The sequence below is a fragment of the Watersipora subatra genome, chromosome 1 (assembly GCF_963576615.1).
Source record: "Watersipora subatra chromosome 1, tzWatSuba1.1, whole genome shotgun sequence".
Lineage (NCBI taxonomy): Eukaryota > Metazoa > Bryozoa > Gymnolaemata > Cheilostomatida > Watersiporidae > Watersipora > Watersipora subatra.
The window spans coordinates 12,125,412-12,147,038 of record NC_088708.1 but is presented as its reverse complement, the minus strand read 5'-3'; the positions used below and the strand labels follow the sequence as shown (position 1 = coordinate 12,147,038).

At 37.4% G+C, this 21,627-nt stretch overlaps 2 protein-coding genes across 2 annotated transcripts in view; one reads left to right on the top strand and one right to left on the bottom strand.

Moving 5' to 3' along the window:
- LOC137403393 (fanconi-associated nuclease 1-like) overlaps positions 1-12,625 on the top strand; it is a 46,163-nt gene extending 33,538 nt beyond the window's left edge. Inside the window, exons 14-17 of the mRNA XM_068092749.1 lie at positions 2,435-2,533; positions 4,237-4,365; positions 10,022-10,127; positions 12,385-12,625. Coding sequence (XP_067948850.1) covers positions 2,435-2,533; positions 4,237-4,365; positions 10,022-10,127; positions 12,385-12,416 — 366 coding nt within the window. The 3' untranslated portion in view covers positions 12,417-12,625. The remainder of the gene's footprint in view (positions 1-2,434; positions 2,534-4,236; positions 4,366-10,021; positions 10,128-12,384) is intronic.
- LOC137400286 (dentin sialophosphoprotein-like) lies at positions 12,615-21,194 on the bottom strand. The gene is made up of 6 exons (XM_068086650.1): positions 21,034-21,194; positions 20,126-20,779; positions 19,789-19,948; positions 15,002-15,204; positions 13,276-14,670; positions 12,615-13,160 (listed from the first exon to the last, which is right to left on the bottom strand). Exons 1-6 carry the CDS (start codon positions 21,173-21,175, stop codon positions 12,994-12,996), a joined length of 2,721 nt encoding a protein of 906 aa, XP_067942751.1. The 5' UTR covers positions 21,176-21,194; the 3' UTR covers positions 12,615-12,993.
- Between the last annotated feature and the right edge of the window lie 433 nt (positions 21,195-21,627).

The following is a 21,627-nucleotide window of genomic DNA, read 5'->3' as shown; positions in this document are numbered from 1 at the left end:
CGTATTTCATTTATTATTGCTATTGTACAACCATTTCAGCTTCTCCGAATATGGTCTCAATCATAATTTTCCTTTCAAAAGAAACAGACCTGTAAAGTAATAAATCTTTATTAACATTTGTTGTTCCACATTGACTTGTGTTTGACTAAAGCTAAGTACAATAAAAATGACACTTTAGTAACTCTTGAATATCTTGCCAGCTCCTATCCAAATTTTCTCAAGAGATTTGACAATACAAGCTGTGTCTCAAAGGCATCGTCTCGTGAATACTCAGCTTGAGCTATGTAAGATCCTGCTTCAAAACAGATATCGGAGTGGGTCTGTTAGATTCATTTGTTATTACGTCTTTGGTATACAAAGTGAGAGAATCATCCAAGTTATTAAAGATGTTGAGTATAGCGAGTATAGTTGAATATTCATGTTTTACTCTGCACGATGAACCAGGTTTTTTTATCTTTATATTTTATACCAATAGCTTTAACGAATATTTTGGATTTATGAAAATAGAAAATCATTTTTTGCTTCCATGTAGCTGTAGAGTGTCAGCATGCTGCACCACCTGACCTCCCACTCTCACATACCTGTTTAAAAAGCGATTATACCGGGTACTGAGTCTATTTGCTAGAATTGGCACAATTATACCGGGTACTGAGTCTATTTGCTAGAATTGGCACAATTATACCGTGTACTGAGTCTATTTGCTAGAATTGGCATTTAGCCTTCTCATGTCACGCAGTGCAAACATAACATCAAGACCAAAGATTTGAGCAATTCTTATTAATATTCTATTATATGTAATGTTTGGCTTCCACATTGACTGAATGGCTTGCTGCTCCCTGTCATGGTAACACGTTGCGTACAGCACGATATTTTAACAACTTGCCAATGTTGGCATTCCAATGGGCGGACCCTTTGTTTCTTGACATGCCGAGGAAAACATCTGACCACCATCTGTATACATTAGCTTTAGCCGGACCTACCAGTTGCCTTCTGCATTCCTAGCTAGAGATAGCCCTTATTCTCTTGTCATTCTGTCTAAAATATGGTGTAGAAAAGGTGTTGACAATGAGAATAAGCGTATGTCTATGAGCTCTTACTAGAAAATAATATGAAGGGAACCTTGAAACTCACTGTCAAATTCGGTGAGTTTCAAGGTTTCAACTTGAGCATGAAAATTTCCAAGAAAATCTTATTATTTTGCTACTCATAGATGTATGCTTGTTTCCACTGTCAACACTGTTTTTACATCATATTTGATTACAGAAAAATAATATAAACAAAATTTCATGCTCAAATTGCAGCCTTGAAACTCACCAAGTTCGACAGCTTGTTTCAGTCAAGCGCGCGATTGTCAGGGCCATCCTTGCTAGTAGATATTCGTTGCTGATTGGTCTCTCTGTCATTTATCATCGTAAACATTTTAAATACGTTCACTGAAGACATGTATTAAGGTGCTTTGGTTTACCATTTATTTTGGTGTTTCATTTCATTTGGTGTTTATTTTGGCCTCCACAAGTCTTCTCACTCTTTCTCTCTTTTCTCATCGCCCATATTTGAAGTTCATAAAGATTCCTTCGAAATGGGCAAAACATGTAAATTAGGTTTGTCTGCCTGATATATGCATAGTTTTGGGCCATCTGCATAGATGGCTGCCTCGAAAGTCTCTCATGTCTGCTTGTTATTCTTCCTAAGCATTCGTTTGTGTTGCAGAGATATTCATTGACCTCAATATATGTAACAATTGATATGGAACATAGTCACATGTTCAGAGGTTTCTCTGTTCACTATTTCCCAAAAGTTGTTGAAAAACTTACTTTTGCAACTGAAGGTAATAAATTTAATCCTAAATTTATGACTCTTGCATCATTATTTACCCTAGTGTTAATATCAATTGAACTCAGCATCAAGAATATCTACAGGCAACAGGAAACTACCTCAGTACCCTATAAGCAATTGGAGAAGGTGATGACATGAGGGAACTGCCTCTGGCATGTTACTCTTAACTAACCAGAAATCTCAACGCGGAGGAAATTTTGACGCAGCCATCTTTGTGTCAGAGTGTATTCACTTTTTATTACTCTGTTGTTAGTCTCAGTTCATGACATTCAATGTAAAATTTTGAAATAGGTTTGGGAAAACCAGGCTTAAAAATATTTTAGGCATTGAATGCTGAGTCCCTTGCATTAGTTCTTTAATGGTACGCGCGGTGTAGGTCTGATGCCCCGCATGCATAGGCCTACATGTCTACATTGTTTTGAAATAACAAGCAGTTGAGCTCTATATCATAATAAAGTTTTTGGTCGCAAGCTTTCTACATTACTGTAGAAACCCGGGATTAGTGGGTTTTCTCTTTGTCAAAACTGTTGAAAGTGAAAATGCTATGTTTTCAATGGTCAACTCCAAGATAAACAGCTAAGCGTCTGTGATTTGACAGGAGTTGGCTGCTATAGTTGAGCCGGTGTGGAGAGACAAGTATGAACAGTGCTCCATCTGCGTCTCCTGGGATGTCTTTCAATCTGCTGACGATGTGTTGGTAAGTTATTTGTTTCTCATAGGTACTTGTAGAAACTCTTCACTGCTGTCATATTCTGGGGCTCCCATAAACTGGTGTTCTTTGGACATTGATGATCTTCGAATGAAGGCCTTAAAAACACTGAATCGTTTTGAATATAGGACATTCAAGGATAACCTTTATCATAAGTTGTTTAACCCAAAAGATTGCATTATCCAGAGATAGTTTGAAGAAAACCTGTGACTCTGTGTCGGTCAAAGGTTTCCATATAATGAAAGGTCAATCATATGCTGCGATATACATGCATATTTATAGATCATAATTTTAGTGATTGTTCGACAAATCATTTAGTAAAGTCAGTTTGACTCTCATGCAGCCTCTTATAGGCCCATTGTCATAATATGCATGATGAATAAATTAAAAATATATGCATTATATGTTATTAGGAAGTGTAGGTAGCTTGATTTATAGACCTCGCCAGATATTTCAACTATCATGAAACTTATCTGATATTGAATATTAATAACCTGGTAACAATGTTTAACGAGTTCCATCTCCTAGATGCCTAATGATTTTATGGATTAGTGAACCAAGTTATTGTTATTAAATCCATCATTCTTCTCATTGATGCAGAAGATGAAGGATTGATGCCACATAAAATCATTGCATATACATGTATGTATGATGACCTGTTTATTTAACTGTAAGCTCTCAATAGCTACCTGCATGACCCATATTGTAGCTAGTGATGGTTATATGCAGGACTCAGGTTGTAGTTGGTAATAGTTACCTGCAGGACTCAGGTTGTAGCTAGTAATAATTACCTGCAGGACTCAGGTTGTAGTTGGTAATAGTTACCTGCAGGACTCAGGTTGTAGCTAGTAATAGTTACCTGCAGGACTCAGGTTGTAGCTAGTAATAATTACCTGCAGGACTCAGGTTGTAGCTAGTAATAATTACCTGCAGGACTCAGGTTGTAGCTAGTAATAATTACCTGCAGGACTCAGGTTGTAGCTAGTAATAATTACCTGCAAGTCTCAGGTTGTAGCTAGTAATAATTACCTGCAGTACTCAGGTTGTAGCTAGTAATAATTACCTGCAGGACTCAGGTCGTAGCTATCATTGCTGGGGTCTCTGAGATAACACCATGTTTTATCTATGTTAACAGAAAAGAAAAAGGTCCAAACTAGTACCTTTACTTGGGTAACACTCGCTGCCTATAGAGGTTTAGGTGATTGCTTTATGCTTCTTGTTTGACTAACCCTGGCTCTGAGGAGTTATGGAAAGGTTTGGTGCTAAACAAGAATTGAGTGATCGTCATTAATCACTTAGTTGCAGGTAGTCAGTTACACTGTTTGACAGCGAGTGAAGACTCTGAGCTATTGAGTCAGTTACACTGTCTGACAGCGAGTGAAGACTCTGAGCTATTGTTGAATTATTCATTATTGTACGTTTTGAGCATCTCTGATGGCTTGTGAGTTGACAATATTTAATTCACAGCAGCGCAGATGTAAAGTGACAAGACCTAGGGCTGAATTCACTAGCAGAATTTCCTGGTGATTATGCTCTGAATGGTTTGTAGAAATGCAGAAGATATTCTGGTGCTAGTTGTTTGTTTAGTTTTTAATCAAAATATTTTTTTCGTTTCTACGCTTTATTTTCATCACTTTTATTTCTTTCACATTATTTATTCTTACTTTAATGGAATAATTTTGTGTCTATAGGATCTCATGCTATGCCTTGGGATGCCTTTGCTTGCTGATATTTGTGAAAGGCTAGCTAAGGGCTACAGATTCTGTAGGAGTGGACTGCCAGACCTTACCATGTGGAATGGCCAATCTGGCAAGTACAAGGTGAGAATCATGGTGCTGTTGGAGAAGCTGTTGAACTGGAATCTGTTGATCAGTTGTTGAAATGTTTTACTAAATACTATTTACATTATATAGTGATGGAGCTATTAGTGCCTTCAAATGCCTCGGTTTGTATGTTTACCCGAAATCGGTGTGCCCTCCATCTTTTATCGTATCATTTTAACCATTCAGGGCGCAGATTTGAAAAACAAGATTAGGTAAAAAAACGGTGCAATAACTTTTGAGCATGATGCCGATTAAAGAAACCTCACATCAACTTTGCTATAAAATGTTTTCAACAATTGCTGACTTTTGACTTGTATTCAGCAATGTTTTCTAGTCATGATTTTATGCATTAATTAAAAGTAACATTCCTGCGAACATCAAAGCAGACTGCTTTTATGTTGTCATCAAATTCGGGACATTGACTAAACTGTTAGTAGAAATTCAATTGATTTTGTGATGAACTAAAAATGGTATGGTTTTTAATAGTTGTCATTAAAAAACTACGGTATAAACATTTTTGACGAGCACATTTTTTAAGTTGTCAAATTGCTCACTAATTTGGGTGGAGTCTTTGTTTGAGTTCAGTGCATCTACCACCTGCCAGCGCCACTCCCCTAATGTATGCCATCATTCAGGTACCAACCACCTGCGTTCTATGAACAAATAATAATCATATTTACAGTTAATGTATTCATGAGTTTACCAAATAGCAGATACTTTGCTCAGGATTCAAAGTGTTAAACATGGAAGTGGATAGATCGCTGTTAGGTTCACTTTAAGCTATCCAATAGGAGACTGTAGCGGCTGCTTGGGTCAAGTTTGAAATTGTTGCCATGAAGTGCCGGTACTTCATCTTTGACCTCAGTGTTAAGTGCTCCTGTCCAAATGTAACAACAATAGGCTGCACTAAGGTCAAATACCTCCGTTAGGTTTGTTTGATTCTTTTGCAAAAATGGTTTAATATAAATAACAAAATAATTTGAATAGCTTTTTAATTAAACATTAAGAAGATTGAAGGTAATATCCTGTACCTCCCGTTAGTACACAGTTGAGGTGTGCCCATGCATATTAGTGTTGTCTACTATTTTTGTGTTTGTTTACAATGTTTCTAGCGTGCTTATAGCGCAGCGACGAGCGTGCTTCTTGCGTTGTGGGAAAATAGCACAGATGGTTAGTTTGCCATAACAATAATTCTCTTTGTTAAAGGTTGACTTGCAACAAATTTCACATAACCGTTATTTGATATGAAAAGATTCACCATGTCTTACCCTGTTGTGTTATGGGTGCAAAATATGTGGAAAGATGATTACAAGCTCTTAAAAGCTCAAAAACGAACAGTTAATCGCAGCCACACGAGACCGCCGTTGTTTGGATTCCCTTTCCAAAACGGCTCAAATGTGATGTAGTTGTGAGAGATGGTTTCTGTTTACACTTTCTTGCAACCTTATTCATCGAAATATTTTCACAAATATACTTCACGCATTCAATAAAACTATGTCTATTGTTCTTACGCGTCTATTTCATCGTCATTGTAATGCTGTCACTTTTAGCACTGATATCTTATAACTTACCGTAAAAAATCGTTAAACTTTTTAACCTTAGCTCTAAGGAGTACATATCATTGTCTGATAATCATGACGAGCCTGTTGGTCACCTGTGATAATCGAAAAGTGCTGCAAAAATTATTCGCGAAGTATTGGGTCACATGATCAGAGAACGACTTGACGATTGAATAATGCCGAAACAAAACTGTAAAGTAGCGAGCATCTATATTTGATACGGGGTCTTCGGTAAAACCCGAAGTGTTTGTCATTAACTAGTACTACGATAAGTTTTACATTGAGCTTTTTATTGGCCTTTCAATTCATGTGAGAACATACGTGACAAGACGATAACCAAATTTCGTGGTTACGTCATCGAAATAAAGAGATTCAAATATACGGCCGCTTTTCGTTTTTTTGAGTTTTTAAGAGCTTATAATCACATTTGGCACTTACAACACAACAGAGTAAGACATGGTGAATCTTTTGATACCAAATAACTGTACTGTGAATTTTGTTGCAAGTCAACCTTTAACAAAAATGGAGCATCATTGAGAATAGGTAAAACTTCCTTGGTTGAAATAGAGCTTGCATAGGTATTATTGAAAAATCATCATTTCGCATAAAGCATGGTAAAGCGCCAATAAAATGCTCTCTTAAAGAGCCTCAGTGTCAGGCTGAGCAGTGTCACAAGTCGGGATATGTAACCAAGCCTTTATACAGTAGATACGTTATATCTCCTTGAGACAGCTTTAAATGCTTCACCTTCTTGTACATTTAATTTGAAGTGAATCTTCCATCAAATTATGGCCCTTTATAAAATGGCTATGGTAGGTCCTTTTAAGTAAGCGTTTATATAATTTTATTTAGCTAAGAACTAATATTTTTTCTATAGATACAGTAAATGCTCCTACAACATAGACAATTCGTTGTGAGAACGTTGATGTTATAAGGATTTTACGTTATATGATTATATGAGTGGTGAAGCGGAATACAGTGGTGAAATACATGGAAATTTCTTAATCTGTTCCATGTTCTTCCCAAACTCACCCTTTTGGCCCTTCCAAAAGTAAAAAATTTAACTTTTTAATTTAATCACTACAGTAACTGTGGTATTATTGATTTGCATTGTTAAATTTTCGTATCACTTCCACATGATTTAGGCTCAATCTATGTTCATGGTATTTTTACATTAAGTTAAGGGAAGCGTACACCTTCAATGTTAATTTAAATCGATTTTCTCATTACATGAACTTTATATACGTTACAGGACTATCTACTTTAGATATAATCTAACAATTTATCATTACGGATGCCTTATGTATCTTAGATAAGTTACCTTTCTCAAAAAGGTTGAATAGATCCCTTTTCCTCTCATCACTTCACCAGATTTTATCGACAAAATTTGTGTAAAATAAACTTTCAAAACAAAAAATATGTGTACGCTCAAACCTCGACATTCAAATTTAATTCGTTTCAATATGTGCTTCATATGTCACACTCCTTGTATGTCGGAGCAACTATTCTGATTAAAGTACATAATATTTTGTTTAATTCATCCCACTGGCCAAAGACCAAACGATGAATACTTTGACTCGTTGCGTATAGATTTAGAACATGAGCTCTATTAAAGTATGTAGAAATACTACATTATTTCCAAGGGACTAAATTAATAAAGTAATAATTAATTAAAATATGTTTGTCTCGCTGCCTTTAAAGACGCTGCTTTTTAAAGACAGGCGATTTGAGGTCTAACCTTGGCATTACTGGAGAGGATGGTACATAGGTAGAGGAGGTGATAGAGATATGTACATACTGTAGATAATCCGACTCAAACTTCGTGAGATTTAAATTAACATAACTTGTTTATTGTTTACTTTGGTATCTTTTTATATTTTATCTGTTATAATCATGTCCAACTTTTCAACTTTCACTCTTTTTAGGTGTTTTTCTTCGCATAACTTTCACTTGCAGTTTCCTCGTCACAATCACGATATCACGATTTGGTGACTTTGTAGATTTTTGATCCGAACACATTTTCTTGTTTGGTTTTCTTGCATCAATTTTAAAGAAAATATTGCCTTTTTCCTTCTTTCAGCACTACTATTATTCGCACTGAATTTTTTGAGATCCATGATTTTAAAATTAAAACTGGGAAGTATGGAGCATTGTTTAATATTTCTTTAACTGGTAGAACCAACTTATATGAAAAACTGTATGTATGCGATAATTTACAAACTACAGTGTTATGAAAAACTGGGGACGCTGTATGTTAGAAATAACCTCGGATGTTCAAACAACTATTTGTTCAACTTTTATATCATGTTTTCAAATTTGTATGTCAAAGTTATTATAAATTAAAGTTTAACCCTTTCAATGTCGTAGACGCATTTATGCGTTTTCTATGGTCGAATGCCGTAGACGCATTATTGCGACTTTCCCAACAATTGCGTAGTAACTTCATTTTATTATTCGTTGACAACATAACCCACGGTCTTTAGGACTTTTATGATATTGCCAATGTTTTCCGAAAATATCTCTATAAAATTAGCCTAAAATAACGAAGCAATTTTAAACTTTTGTTTGAGAACTACTAGCCTAAAAACGAAAAATTTTGTGTAAGTTTTGCTAAGTACTGCGCGAGTCAAAAAACAGGTAATTACTTATGTTGATGACGTTATAGCCAATTCAGATTTAGATTTTCGTGATTATACAGATAATTAAAGTAGCAGCAGTGACTCTGATAGTGGTGAAAGTACATAATGGTTTTGTAAGAGTAAGGAACATTGTGGAGGATCGTCTTAACTTCGTAGCGATCGCTTCACATAGCTTTATCATCGCACAAAGTATAGATACATTGAATTTTTTGCATAGCAGTGTTAGTTAAAATGTTGGCAAAATAAAATCTGTTACAAAAATGTTCTAGATAGTTTGAAATTGAAAAAAAATTGTATACATATCATGAAGCAATATCAGCAATTTTCGGTGAAATGGCTGGCACTAGGCCGATAGCTAAATTTGTACATGGATGGCAGTGAAAGGGTTAACTGCACATAGATTTGCTTACAGCATGTTTATTACTGTAGAGTAGCTGGTATCTAAATGCTTACTAGCTTACATATTACTGATTTGACATATGCCCTTTTCAGTCTGGCCTCATATGGTAACCTATTAATTTGAATGAACTTTAATATTGTTATTAAGTTTGACTAGTTTATGATTTATTCTTTCTATAGAATGACCATGCATTAGCCTCCTTGGTCTAATGAACTGCAATATACTTGTCGTTACTCAAATTAACTGCAAAATAATCCTTATGGCTACCAATTGTTTTGAGTTGAGGTAGTTGAGGTTTTACAGCAACATGTATAAATAAATAAATGAGTTTTAGCCAATCAGATTGTTTACAATAAATACATCAAATTGAAGTTACCACAAAAATGTGACTGTAGTCTTGCTCTTCAAGTTATTCCTATTCTAATAGTTTTACATGCATTTTTGTATCTATGGAAATTTTTTCAGAGTTGTATTAAATAGAGATTATTAATCATCAAGTTTCATTACTTCACATTGTTAATCAATCATTGTCAAACCTTTGATAAACGCATACCGGTAACTCTCGGTCGCTGTAGAAATTCTTACATGTTGTCCCCGATTTTCATCAAGCACAGTTTTTGCATACCTGCCATGGTTGTCACAATTTTCATACACCTGCCATAATTGGTGTCGGCTCTTCTGTGAGGCTTGCCATATGCCTTTGTTGTTGGGCAGCAGTGGCCAGCAGTTGTTTTCTTCCATCGGCATTCATAATAGTTTGAAAGTGCAACAGTCTATATATGACTATTTTAATACTATTGTTTGTGTTCTCACTAAATCAGAGGGAATCGTAGCAAGGTTAGTGCCTTCTCCCTCCTCTCTATCCTTTTTACCTGGAAAAATAAACATTTCAATTTCTATTCTCTGATTTATTTGAGTTGAACAAGAATTGCTTTTTCATCTTTAGGTGTGGCTCAGCATTTGTAGACTACTAACACAGAAGTTGTTTTCAGGGGCTCTTCTTTAGGAATTATTGTTGCTCATGAGGATGAGAGACTTTGTGGGACTAATTGTAGATCGTTGAGGTGAAGGGACCAGGGGACACACTCTCTACTAAGCAGAGGCTTTGGCTCGACTACCTGGTGAGAAGAGGAGCAAACGCTGAAGTCTGCCATGTCAAAAGTTAGTATGCAATATATAACTGCATTTGGTTGGAGAAAGGAAGTACAGTCAAACATGGATAACTCACTCGCCCACGGATAGCTCGAACACAGGGTTAACTCAAACGGTTTCTTTGGTCCGTTCCCACGTAATGATAAATTGCTATAGATAACTCGACCTGAACTCTGTTAACTCGAACAGTTTTTTGCCCAACGGCTACCAAGACGGTTGTTATCGCTTTAGAAAATCACTTTATTCCAAGTCATAGAGGTAAACCTCAACTTTTCGTAAATCATAGGCTTCGTTATTACCACTGTCGGCAAAATATTTTTGTCAACGACTTTTCTAAAGGTTTGGTGAATTTTGATTTTTACCAAACATCCGCTTAGCGATCGCCTTTCGGAAGCTTGGAAAAGTGAGGTGGCCGTCGCATAAACTTCAAGAAAAATCGGCAAAATTGATCTCGATTAAAACAGTCAAAAGAAAAAGATGTCTTTTCTTCTGAGCATTTCAACAACGATCAAGTTTTGCCAATTTTAATCTAAAAAACGTCCTGGCAATAACATCACCTCAAACAACAAAACAATCTCAAGTGATAGAAAAATCTCCATACTTTTTGATAGAAACATTTTTAACTTTACATTAGAAGCATTTAATTTGAAACAAGCCATTTGTGCTTTTGATTTATATTATAGTTTGTATATGTGCATGTATCTACTAATAAATAAATACATGGACTTGTGACAGTGCTCTGACAACTTGAACGCTCTGATAACTTGAACACTTTCGCTCGGTCCCGTGACATTCGAGTTATCCATGTTTGACTGTACTTACTTTTGAGCTTGACAGAAACAAACCTATGGCTACTGTAGTACCTACGTGCCTGGTGCTGCACCCACTAGTCTGGTACAGCACCCACTAGTCTGGTACAGCACCCACTAGTCTGGTGTAGCACCCACTAGTCTGGTACAGCACCCACTAGTCTGGTACAGCACCCACTAGTCTGGTACAGCACCCACTAGTCTGGTACACACCCACTAGTCTGGGACAGCACCTACTAGTCTGGTACATCACCCACTAGTCTGGTACAGCACCCACTAGTCTGGTACAGCACCCACTAGTCTGGTGTAGCACCCACTAGTCTGGTACAGCACCCACTCGTCTGGTACAGCACCCACTAGTCTGGTACAGCACTGACTAGTCTGGTACAGCACCCAAGCACTCACTAGTCTGGTACAGCACCCGCTAGTCTGGTACAGCACCCACTAGTCTGGTACTGCACCCACTAGTCTGGTACAGCACCCACTAGTCTGGTACAGCACTCACTAGACTGGTACAGCACCCACTAGTCTGGTACAGCACACACTAGTCTGGTACAGCACCCACTAGTCTGGTACAGCACCTACTAGTCTAGTACAGCACCCTTTAGTCTGGTACAGCACCCACTAGTCTGGTACAGCACCCACTAGTCTGCTAAATCATCCACATTCTTGCTCAAGCGCCTACTTGCCTGGTGCAGCATTTAATTAGTGCAGCTGGTTTTGGATGCTCTGGCTACATATGTTGAAGACCTCTTATCTTCTTGAGTTCCGATACCCTAATGTACTTAGCTTGTTGAAATAGGAGGTCTGGGCGGGGAACTACTCATTCATTTTCACATATGGTCATAGCATTTATAATAAACATAATTTTAACCATTTAGCCTAATTATGGCTGTAGTTGCAGATCAATTTGAGCAACGTCAAAACTTTTTGCTGATACCATTGTTCATGTGGTGCATATTCATGTTAAACATAGAATTGCACAAAATTGTGGTTGATTTTTATCAGAAAGTGTCATATTTTTTATCATTCGCGATTGTTTTTGATGTTTGAGATGGTTTGGCTGACTGCAGGCTGTTTTAGAATTAAAATTGACAAACTTGGTTACAGTTACAACGCTCGGAAGGGAAATACGTGAGAAATGACATCACTAGTTGCCATCATTGTACAGTTGACATCAGCTATTGCATTTAAGTTGCAGCATTTCATGTCTCTATTCTGTTGATCTCGTTGCAAATATAAACTCCATCATTGCCCTTCGCTTGATCTGAGGGTTTTACCCACAATCAAGTTTGGTCAATTTTAATCTTGAAACATCCTGGCAGCCAGATCACCTCAAACATCAAAAACAATCACAAACGATAGAAAAACACCATTAATTTCTCATAAAATCTGCAAAATATTGTGTAAGTTCATCTTTGAATGTTTGATGTGTTATGAGGCGTGGTACTTTACAGTTGCTGGGAACAAGGGAAGGAAAAAGCTATAGAAATCCTGACATTTCATGCAGCTTTACTTTCAATTGACATTGATTTTATGATGTTATGTACCGCTTCATTTCTACACGCTGTCTTTAGCATTTTGTTTGTACTTTAGTATTTTGATACTCAGCTTTGTTCAGCAATCATTGCAATATATAACCACAGTTTTTTTATCGTTTATAGAATTATATATTTTAATAAATATATTTTAAATATTTATACGCTTTATTAAATTATGTACATATCATTAAAACTTACATTGGAAAATGCGATATGTCACAATTACTCAACCACTAAAAAGTATGCTTAATAATGACTTATCTGCCTTTTATAAACAATAATAGTGCACGCGACAGCCCATGGTAAATGATTAGGGCTATGCATTGAGCTGTCGCAGACTGCTTTCAAAAATCACTCAAAGTATACAGTATTATCAAAACATTTTCTCATTATAGATTTGATTCCAATTTACTTTAAGAAATTGTATCAAACAATGGAAAAAAATTTATCATGCATTGAACTTTGCAGTGAAATGTGTAATGTCTACAATACAGTTAAAAAAGTTGATTAAGGAAAAAATTCTATCTAAAGTAAAATGGCTGCTGCCACGGCAGCAAATAGAAGAGACACAACTCCAGATGAAACAGATGCAGAACTGTAAAGTCCTCCAATACCGGCATCCTTTAAAATCTTATCTAACTCATCATCGTTCATCGACACTCCGTATTCCTGTAGCAAGTGTCCTAGATCATCTGGAATAAAAACATCTTATTTGTGTTATTGTGTTCCATAAATAACGATTTAGGTTACTTTAGAGATGTTTCAAGGCATTATGGAAAGACTATGTCGAAGAAGTAAAATACATACCTTGCACTTCGCTATTCTCTCCCTTGCTATCGCCACTGCTGTCCCCATTACTGTTATCACTGTCATCATCGCTGTTGTCATTGCTGTCATCATTACTCTTGTCATCGCTGTTACTATTGTTGCTGCTATCACTTGCATCGCTGCTGTTGTCATCACTATCATTGCCATTGCTGTCACTGCTATCATCATCGCTGCTATCATCATCGCTGCTATCATCATCGCTGCTATCATCATCATCGCTGCTATCATCATCGCTATCGTCATCGCTGTCGTCATCGCTATCGTCATCGCTATCGTCATCGCTGTCATCATCGCTGCTGTCATCGCTGCTGTCATCACTGCTTCCATCACTGTCGTCATCATTGTTATCATCGCCGTAGCCATTGCTGCTGTCATCACTGCTGTCATCACTGCTGTCATCATCGCTATCATCATCGCTGTCATCATCACTGCCATCATCGCTATCATCATCGCTGTCATCATCACTATCATCATCGCTGTCATCATCGCTGCTATCATCTCCGTAGCTGTCGCTTCCATCATCACTTCCATCATCGCTGCCATCATCACTGTCGCTGCCATCATCACTGTCGCTGCCGTCATCACTGTCATTGCTTCCATCACCACTGTCATCATCACTTCCTTCACCACTCTCATTGCTGTCTTCATCTCCATAACTGTCACTTCCATCATCACTGCCATCTTGGCTATCACCATTGCTGCCATCGCCGCTGTCTTCATTTGTGCTAGATACGCTGCCATCTTGACTGTCATCATCACCATAACTGTAATTATCGCTGTTATCATTGCTATCTCCATTGCTATCTCCATTCGCACTGTCATCTCCATTGCTGTCACCATGTGATCCGTCCCCACCATCACTTCCATCATCTCCATACTCGTCGCCTGAATCCTCTGCACTGCCATTTTCATCTCCATCAGCACTGTTGCCATTGTCAGAGTCATCAGCACTTGCGTCTCCACTATCACCTCCATCTCCATAGCCTCCATGTCCGTCGCCTCCTTCAGTGGAGTCACCATCATCGTTGGCAGAGCCACCTGCAGAATCTCCAGCACCCATGGAATCATCTCCAGCGCCCATGGAATCATCTCCAGCGCCCATCGAGTCATCTCCAGCGCCCATCGAATCATCGCCAGCACCCATGGAATCATCGCCAGCACCCATGGAATCGTCTCCATCACCCATGGAAGCGTCTCCAGCACCCATGGAAGCGTCTCCAGCACCCATGGAATCGTCACCAGCTCCCATGGAATCGTCACCAGCGCCCATCGAATCTTCTCCAGCATCTGCTGAATAATCTCCAGCACCTGTTGAATCATCGGCAGCAGCAGAGGCTCCACCTACATCACTTGCTGCTGAGGCGTCGAGAGTTCCTAAAACACAACATCATCAAAATATTGCAAACAAATTCATATCATCTAGAGCTAAATTGAGAGCAACTAGCGGATTTCTTTATAGCCAGTCTGGACTCCTGTTGTACTGGCAATGTATCCAGAGCTTCTCAATCAGTAGTAATATTACTCTAATGTAACCATGACTAACATTTATAATTAATTCTATCTTTTCATGCTGCATCTAAAAGTGTAGCCTTACAAGCATATTTCCTACACCCAGCAGCTCACTAGAAACACTGTAAATATTCATATAATATACTCACATCCCTCATTGTAAGTTCCTAATGGTAATGTGCAGCATAATTCTTACCTGATACGTCAGCAGCATCACCTCCTTTGTCATCGCCGCCGGCAGCATCGCCACCGGCAGCATCGCCACCCGCTCCATAACCATCTCCCACTGGAGCTGTAAATGCGAACCCCAAAAGGCAGAATAGAACTACGACTGTGAGCTTCATGGTGTTGCTGCGATAAGAACCAGAATGTGTCTGTTCGGCAAGCGTCTTCTCCTTTCTTTATATCGCTAGAGGTGACTTTGGGTGTAGACTCTACGAGTGTCAAACTGACAGAAGTCCTAGCGGCGCATACATATTCAATAGCTTGCGCATTGATTAACTGCAGCCTTAGTCATTCTGGACCCACCCTCTTTGCTGATATTCAAATATCTTCAGTCAGTAGTCCTAGAGCTCAAAAGCTGGTCAAACTAGGTGGATTCTATGATCTATGCTAAATAACTTTTCTATGATTAAAACTGGGTAGATATAAGACCAGCAGGTAATGAGTAATTGTTATAGAAATGGATCATCTTGTTTTATTTAATAATTTGTCAAAGGCAGACACTGAAGTCGCCAGATTTGGCTAAACTGTAAATTCAATTAAGACATGCCCTATCTCAGGATCCCTAACTGATGGTTAAAACAAGCTATATGGTGTAATAGCGAAGGGGTGCAGACGTGTCGGCTCACGCTTGCAGGGGTTACATAAAACATGACCTTTTACAGTAGCTTCCATCAAAGATGCACCCATAAAACCACTACAAATTATTTTTTGGTAAACGAAATTGACATGTTCCCTTGTCCATTGAAATATTCAAGCTTGCATGCAATGTACAATTGTCCATCGAAGAGACAACCGTGGCCTAGGGGTCTAGAACTGGCTTGCAAACAACAGGCTGGGGGTTCAATTCCCAAAAAGGCCACTGGTGGTGCCAAGAATGGCATCCAACCTTGAATTACTCTCTGTAACTTGGCATGTCTTCAGTCATTGACATTCTCTTGCCACTAAACTCAGACATGTCCAGCCAAGATGATAGAGACATTGTTTGTGCAACGTGGCACTTTAAAAGCACACAGCCTCGGCAAACATCATAGTTGATCTTCGAGAGATTGCTTCATAGATAGTCATATATTGAAGAAAGCTTTGAGTTCAAAAACTAGCATAGGAACCATTGACTTGGGCAGTTAAAACTTGAATAAATTGGCATTCAACAGTAAGGTAAAAGTTTTCGATGTTTTTTGAGACAGAGTACCGTACTTTTTGGACTATTAGCCGCTACTTTTTTCTGATGATTTGAGCCATGCGGCTTATGTAAGGGCGCGGCTATTCTGTGGCTTTTTCTTTCAGTGCCTCAATTTAAACGGAACAGTACCATAAGGCACTGTTCAGTTTTAAATTTTAAGCAGCAAAGTTGCTGCCTTGTTAAAAATCACCGTCCTGAGTTCTGCGGCCAAAACAAAGGTCCGGCCTATGTATTGTTTTATTATCGTTTTTTGGAAAATAAAGCAGATGCGGCTTATATAGTGGTGCAGTTTATAGTCTGAAAAGTATGGTACTTTCTTTCTGTCAAACACGTGGTGTTTGTGTTATTTCATCATGGCTTGCAGCCATTACCCATGAGGAGAAAAGTGTGAAAACAATGACCAATGGTAAGAACTTAAAATTTGTGTGAATGTCAAGGCCTAAAATGTTCAACAGCACTGCAACTAGGTGAGGCGCTAAAACTGCATAAAACTGTCATAGCACTCTGGTTTTTAAGACTGCAGACGAGTTAGACAACCTATGCAAGTGCATCCAATCCATTCACCATCAAATTTTAACAGATTTCTGTGCAGTAGATTTATTGCCTAATCAAATTTGAGTAAACTCTTGATGATCATGAACTGATACACACACAGCTATCATACAGTTGCTAAATAGTGACAACAAATGACTTGGTCTGCTAGAAAGGTCAAAGGAGATGCAATAATATGCTAAACATGTGGAGTGGCAGTTCATATAGATTATTTGGTGGTAAATGACGATTTTTAAGACAATCTACTGTATAAGAATACTACGATATAAAAATATAGTTAAATATAATTAAATATTGACGGTACTTGCTGTCAGTATTTGCTGTCGAGATTTATAGCGAGATCTGCGTTGCTCACTGCTTGAAAGGGAAACAAATCTGTTAAATTAACCATGAGCACACAACTTCAAGGCTTTCACTGTAATTGCTTTTATATTAAAATATATTGACCATGTGTTACCACCATCTGCTGGTGCTGTATTGCGTAGTATTATTTGATACAAAGTATTTTCCATTGGGCAAAACTGGCTTTTGTTATTTTGTTGGTCATAATCCTAACATTTGTGGCTTAGATACGATTCACTGAATGCATTCGGCTGACAACTGGGAAAAACAAGCTTGGTTATTTTTAAATCAAATAGCTGTTTGAACTTTTTGTATGCTTTGAATTAAAAAAACTAAAAAGCCTAATAAAAGTTGTGAGGTTGAAAGTTTAGAGTTTGGAAAATGTGATTGTTGGTGATTTTGTAGGCTCGTACTCTTAGGAAATACAGTATTCATTAATCATCAGTGCTAATAATCGAGGGATTTAAACTGTAATGTGGTTTTTGGTTTAAACACTCATGTATGCCTCCTTTAAACACTCAACTGCCTCTCATCCTTGATAGATGGTCTTCATTTTTTTACAGTAAACAAAGTTTTAGGATGTATTATTTGACCATCTGTATATTCTAGGTATTAATAGATAACTGGTGTTGGTATTCAATAATGAAATACAGTCAAGGTGAGGAGAGCTGAAAAAGTAATACTGCAAGGATACGTGTATTTTGACAGAGCGCCAAATGTTACTAGCTAGAAAAAGAGCATACTTGGCACAGCAACCCTGTATTTATGAATACATGAAAAGCGAACATCCAATGGGTTTCCAGTGATGCAGATAGATTTGAGGAGTATTGGCTAGCTATATATATACAGTCAAACATGGATAACTTGCCCATGGAAAGCTCGAACACATGGTTAACTCGAACGGTTTCTTTGGTCCGTTCCCACGTAATGATAAATTGCTATAGATAACTCGAACTCAACACTGTTAACTCGAACTGTTTTTTGCCCAACGGCTACCGAAACGGTTGTTATCGCTTTAGAAAATCACTTTATTTCAAGCCATAACGGTAAACCTCAACTTTTCGTAATTCATAAGCGTCGTTATTACCACCATCGGCAAAATATTTTTGTCAACGACTTTTCTAAAGGTTTGGTGAAATTTGATTTATACCAAACATCCGCTTAGCGATCGCCCTTCGGAAGCAAAGTAAAGTGAGGTAATCTTTGCATAAACTTCAAGAAAAATCGGCAAAATTGATCGTGGGTAAAACGCTCAAAAGAAAAAGATGTCTTTTCTTTTGAGCATTTCAACAACGATCAAGTTTTGCCCATGTCAATCTAAAAAATGTCCTGGCAATAACATCACCTCAAACAACAAACCAATCTCAAGTGATAGAAAAATCTCCATACTTTTTGATAAAAACATTTTTAACTTTACATTAGAAGCATTTAATTTGAAACAAGCCATTTGTGCTTTTGATTTATATTATAGTTTGTATATGTACTTGTATCTACTAATAAATAAGTAAATACATGGACTTGTGACAGTGCTGGGATAACTTGAACACTCTGATAATTCGAACACTTTCGCTCGGTCCCGTGAAGTTCGAGTTATCCATGTTTGCTGTATATATGTATACATGTATATTCAAATGCTGTTTTTCATCAGTGGCCTTACAGAACTGCAAATTGTCAAATGACAATTTACATATCTGCATGCACATTTATTTTGCTATTCATAGACACATCTGTACCTTGCCAGCCTCCTGCTGTACTTACCTCTCAGTTCTAATAGTCAGCCATTAGCAATCCATTTTTGATAAAGATGTGGGTGATTCTGGCAGCATGAATTTCAAAATTAGTTTGGCCTCACAGATTGTTAAATCTTGTCTGTTTTGTAGAATGATTTTATAAGTCTAGGTGAACATACACTCATGTGTGTACATGTACAGAGATTGATACCGCTCTTCAAACCTTTTACCGCTGTTATCTAATAAAAAATAAAAAGGTTTATGACTCAGTAACATTGCTGCTAAACCATACGCCTTTTTTAGCAAATAAAGCTGTTGGAAGTAAAAGATCAACATATAGAGATATCAATGATGGAGTCTATATATTTATTGCTTTTTGTATGCAAGGATAAACAATAGACTACAAAGTAAAGCTGCTTTCCTTCCAAGTCGCTATATTGCCCGAAAGGTGTGTTTCAAATCGAAATTCTGATTTTTTGTGAAATATTAACTTGTTAAAGCATTTTTGGATATACAGCTAAATGTAGTTTTTTGTAAGCGCATCTAAGAAAACTTGTCTTCAGTTTTATTTCATGTTTCATCAATTAATTTTAAAATGTTTTATTCAACCTTGTCATCTATGCATTTCATTTATGAAGGGAGCAATTATTAAAGTTACTTTTGTTGTTCGATAATAATATATATTATTGTATAAATTTGTAGACAGTATTTTCCTGAGAATACAAAATGATCACTGGGATAGTATAACTCACAACAGATATAGATTAAAATAAATAGTATAATAAAAAACATAATATATAAGACAAAAAACTACTCAAAATACTGCCACAATGTCTGGGTGATAAACAGTACTCTTCATGTTAAAATCTTTTGTCTTACATTTGATAAGAGCTAGTCAAACTTGCTCACTGGCTACAAACATTATTTTTGGCATAAGCTTATTTCTCTTATAAGAAAACGACTGCTGCCACGGCAGCAATGAGAAGAGACGCCACTCCCGATGTAACAGATGCAGAACTGTAAAGTCCTCCAACACCAGCATCCTTTAGAATCTTGTCTAGCTCACCATCTTTTATGGACACTCCGTATTCCTGGAGCAAGTCTTCAAGTTCATCTGTAATAACAAGAGAAAACGATTATTAAATATATATATACATGTACATACAAGTATAATTTAAGAAAAATTAAATCAAAAAATTAAATTAAAAATTGATCATATGATAAATCTAGCTGCACAAAAAAGTGATACCTTCAGACAGTCGCTTTTTAAATTTTTGGAACGCATTCTTACCTTCAATGCTGCTTTTGTCATCATCATTAGCTTGGCTACTGGCATCGCTGTCATCATTGTCATCACTACTATCATCATCACTGTTGTCATCACTTTCATTACTGCTTCCATCATTCCCGCTGTCATCATTGCTATCATCGTTGCTGTCATCGCTGTTACCATCACTGCTATCATCGTAGCTATCATCATAGCTATCATCATAGCTATCATCATAGCTATCATCCTCACTGTCGTCATTGTCACTATCAACACTGCTGTCACCATCACTGTCATCATTGCTATCATTGTTGCTGTCAGCGCTGTTATCATCACCGCTATCATCATTGCTGTCATCATTATCCTCATTGCTGTCATCTTCTGTAGAGTCTTCATTGTCATCATTGCTTTGATCACTGCTGCCAGTATCGTCACTGTTGTCAGCATCTGTGCTGTCTACACTTGTACTGGCTTTATATTCATCACCTGAATTTTCATCAGCAGTGCTGCTGTCATCATTAGACCCATCAGCATTGCCACTTTCATTTTCATCAATATCTTCTGCAGTATTGTTCGACTCTTCTGTAGTGTCATCACTGACAACCTCTGTCCAATCTGGTGTATTGTCATCTACCACATCTGCAGAGCTGTCTGCGCTGTCTGCATCACTGTCAGCACCTGCACAGGGAACACCACATCATGAAGATAGATGAATTCAGAGAGAGACCGATGTATAATAATTGTTTATTGAATGTTTAGCCCTTCCCTGGAGAATGGACATGGCATCAACCCTTAATAACCTTTTTTGTCTACAGACCGAAATCATGTGAGGTTAATCGACCGAAACAGGTAAATTTGTTCATTTTGTTTTCTCATAAAATTTTTTCTAAAGAAATGAAAATAATTCACTAAAACCCGCAGTTCAATCTTACCTGATAAATTCATTGAACTATCCTTTCCACTTTCCCCAGCTGAACTCGCGGCGGCAGAGTTGCTGGTACCATAGCTATCTCCAGCAGGAGCTGCCGATGCTAGAGCCACAAGACAAAATAGAAGAATGACTGTGAACTTCATGATGTTGCAGCTGTAAGGATCAGTGTGCGTTTGTGCAGTTGCTCTCTTCTCGCCTCTTTATATCCTTCATTTTGACCATGAAAGAGAATATCTGCTACATTCCAAACTTGGTGAGCACATAATTCTACTAAATCCATGATTAATTAGCGGTGTATTATCAGGTTGCTATGCTGAGTCATGTAGACACGCCCTCTTCCACAACAAGCAGCACTAATTGTGCATAATTCCACGTGTTTCATGGTCTGAGTCACTGATATCTTGTTAATCTTTTTTACGGTATAGTTTCCTTGTCTTGGTTTACGATAGCAAGAAGATTATTTCACTATCTTTTATTATGACTTCAGTTGTCTGTATGTATAGTTATTGTTTATGATTGTCAAAATTGTTTACATGTTTTTACTGGTACAATATTTATGCAGATGTTTGCACTTGCACATTGCGTGATTTTCAAT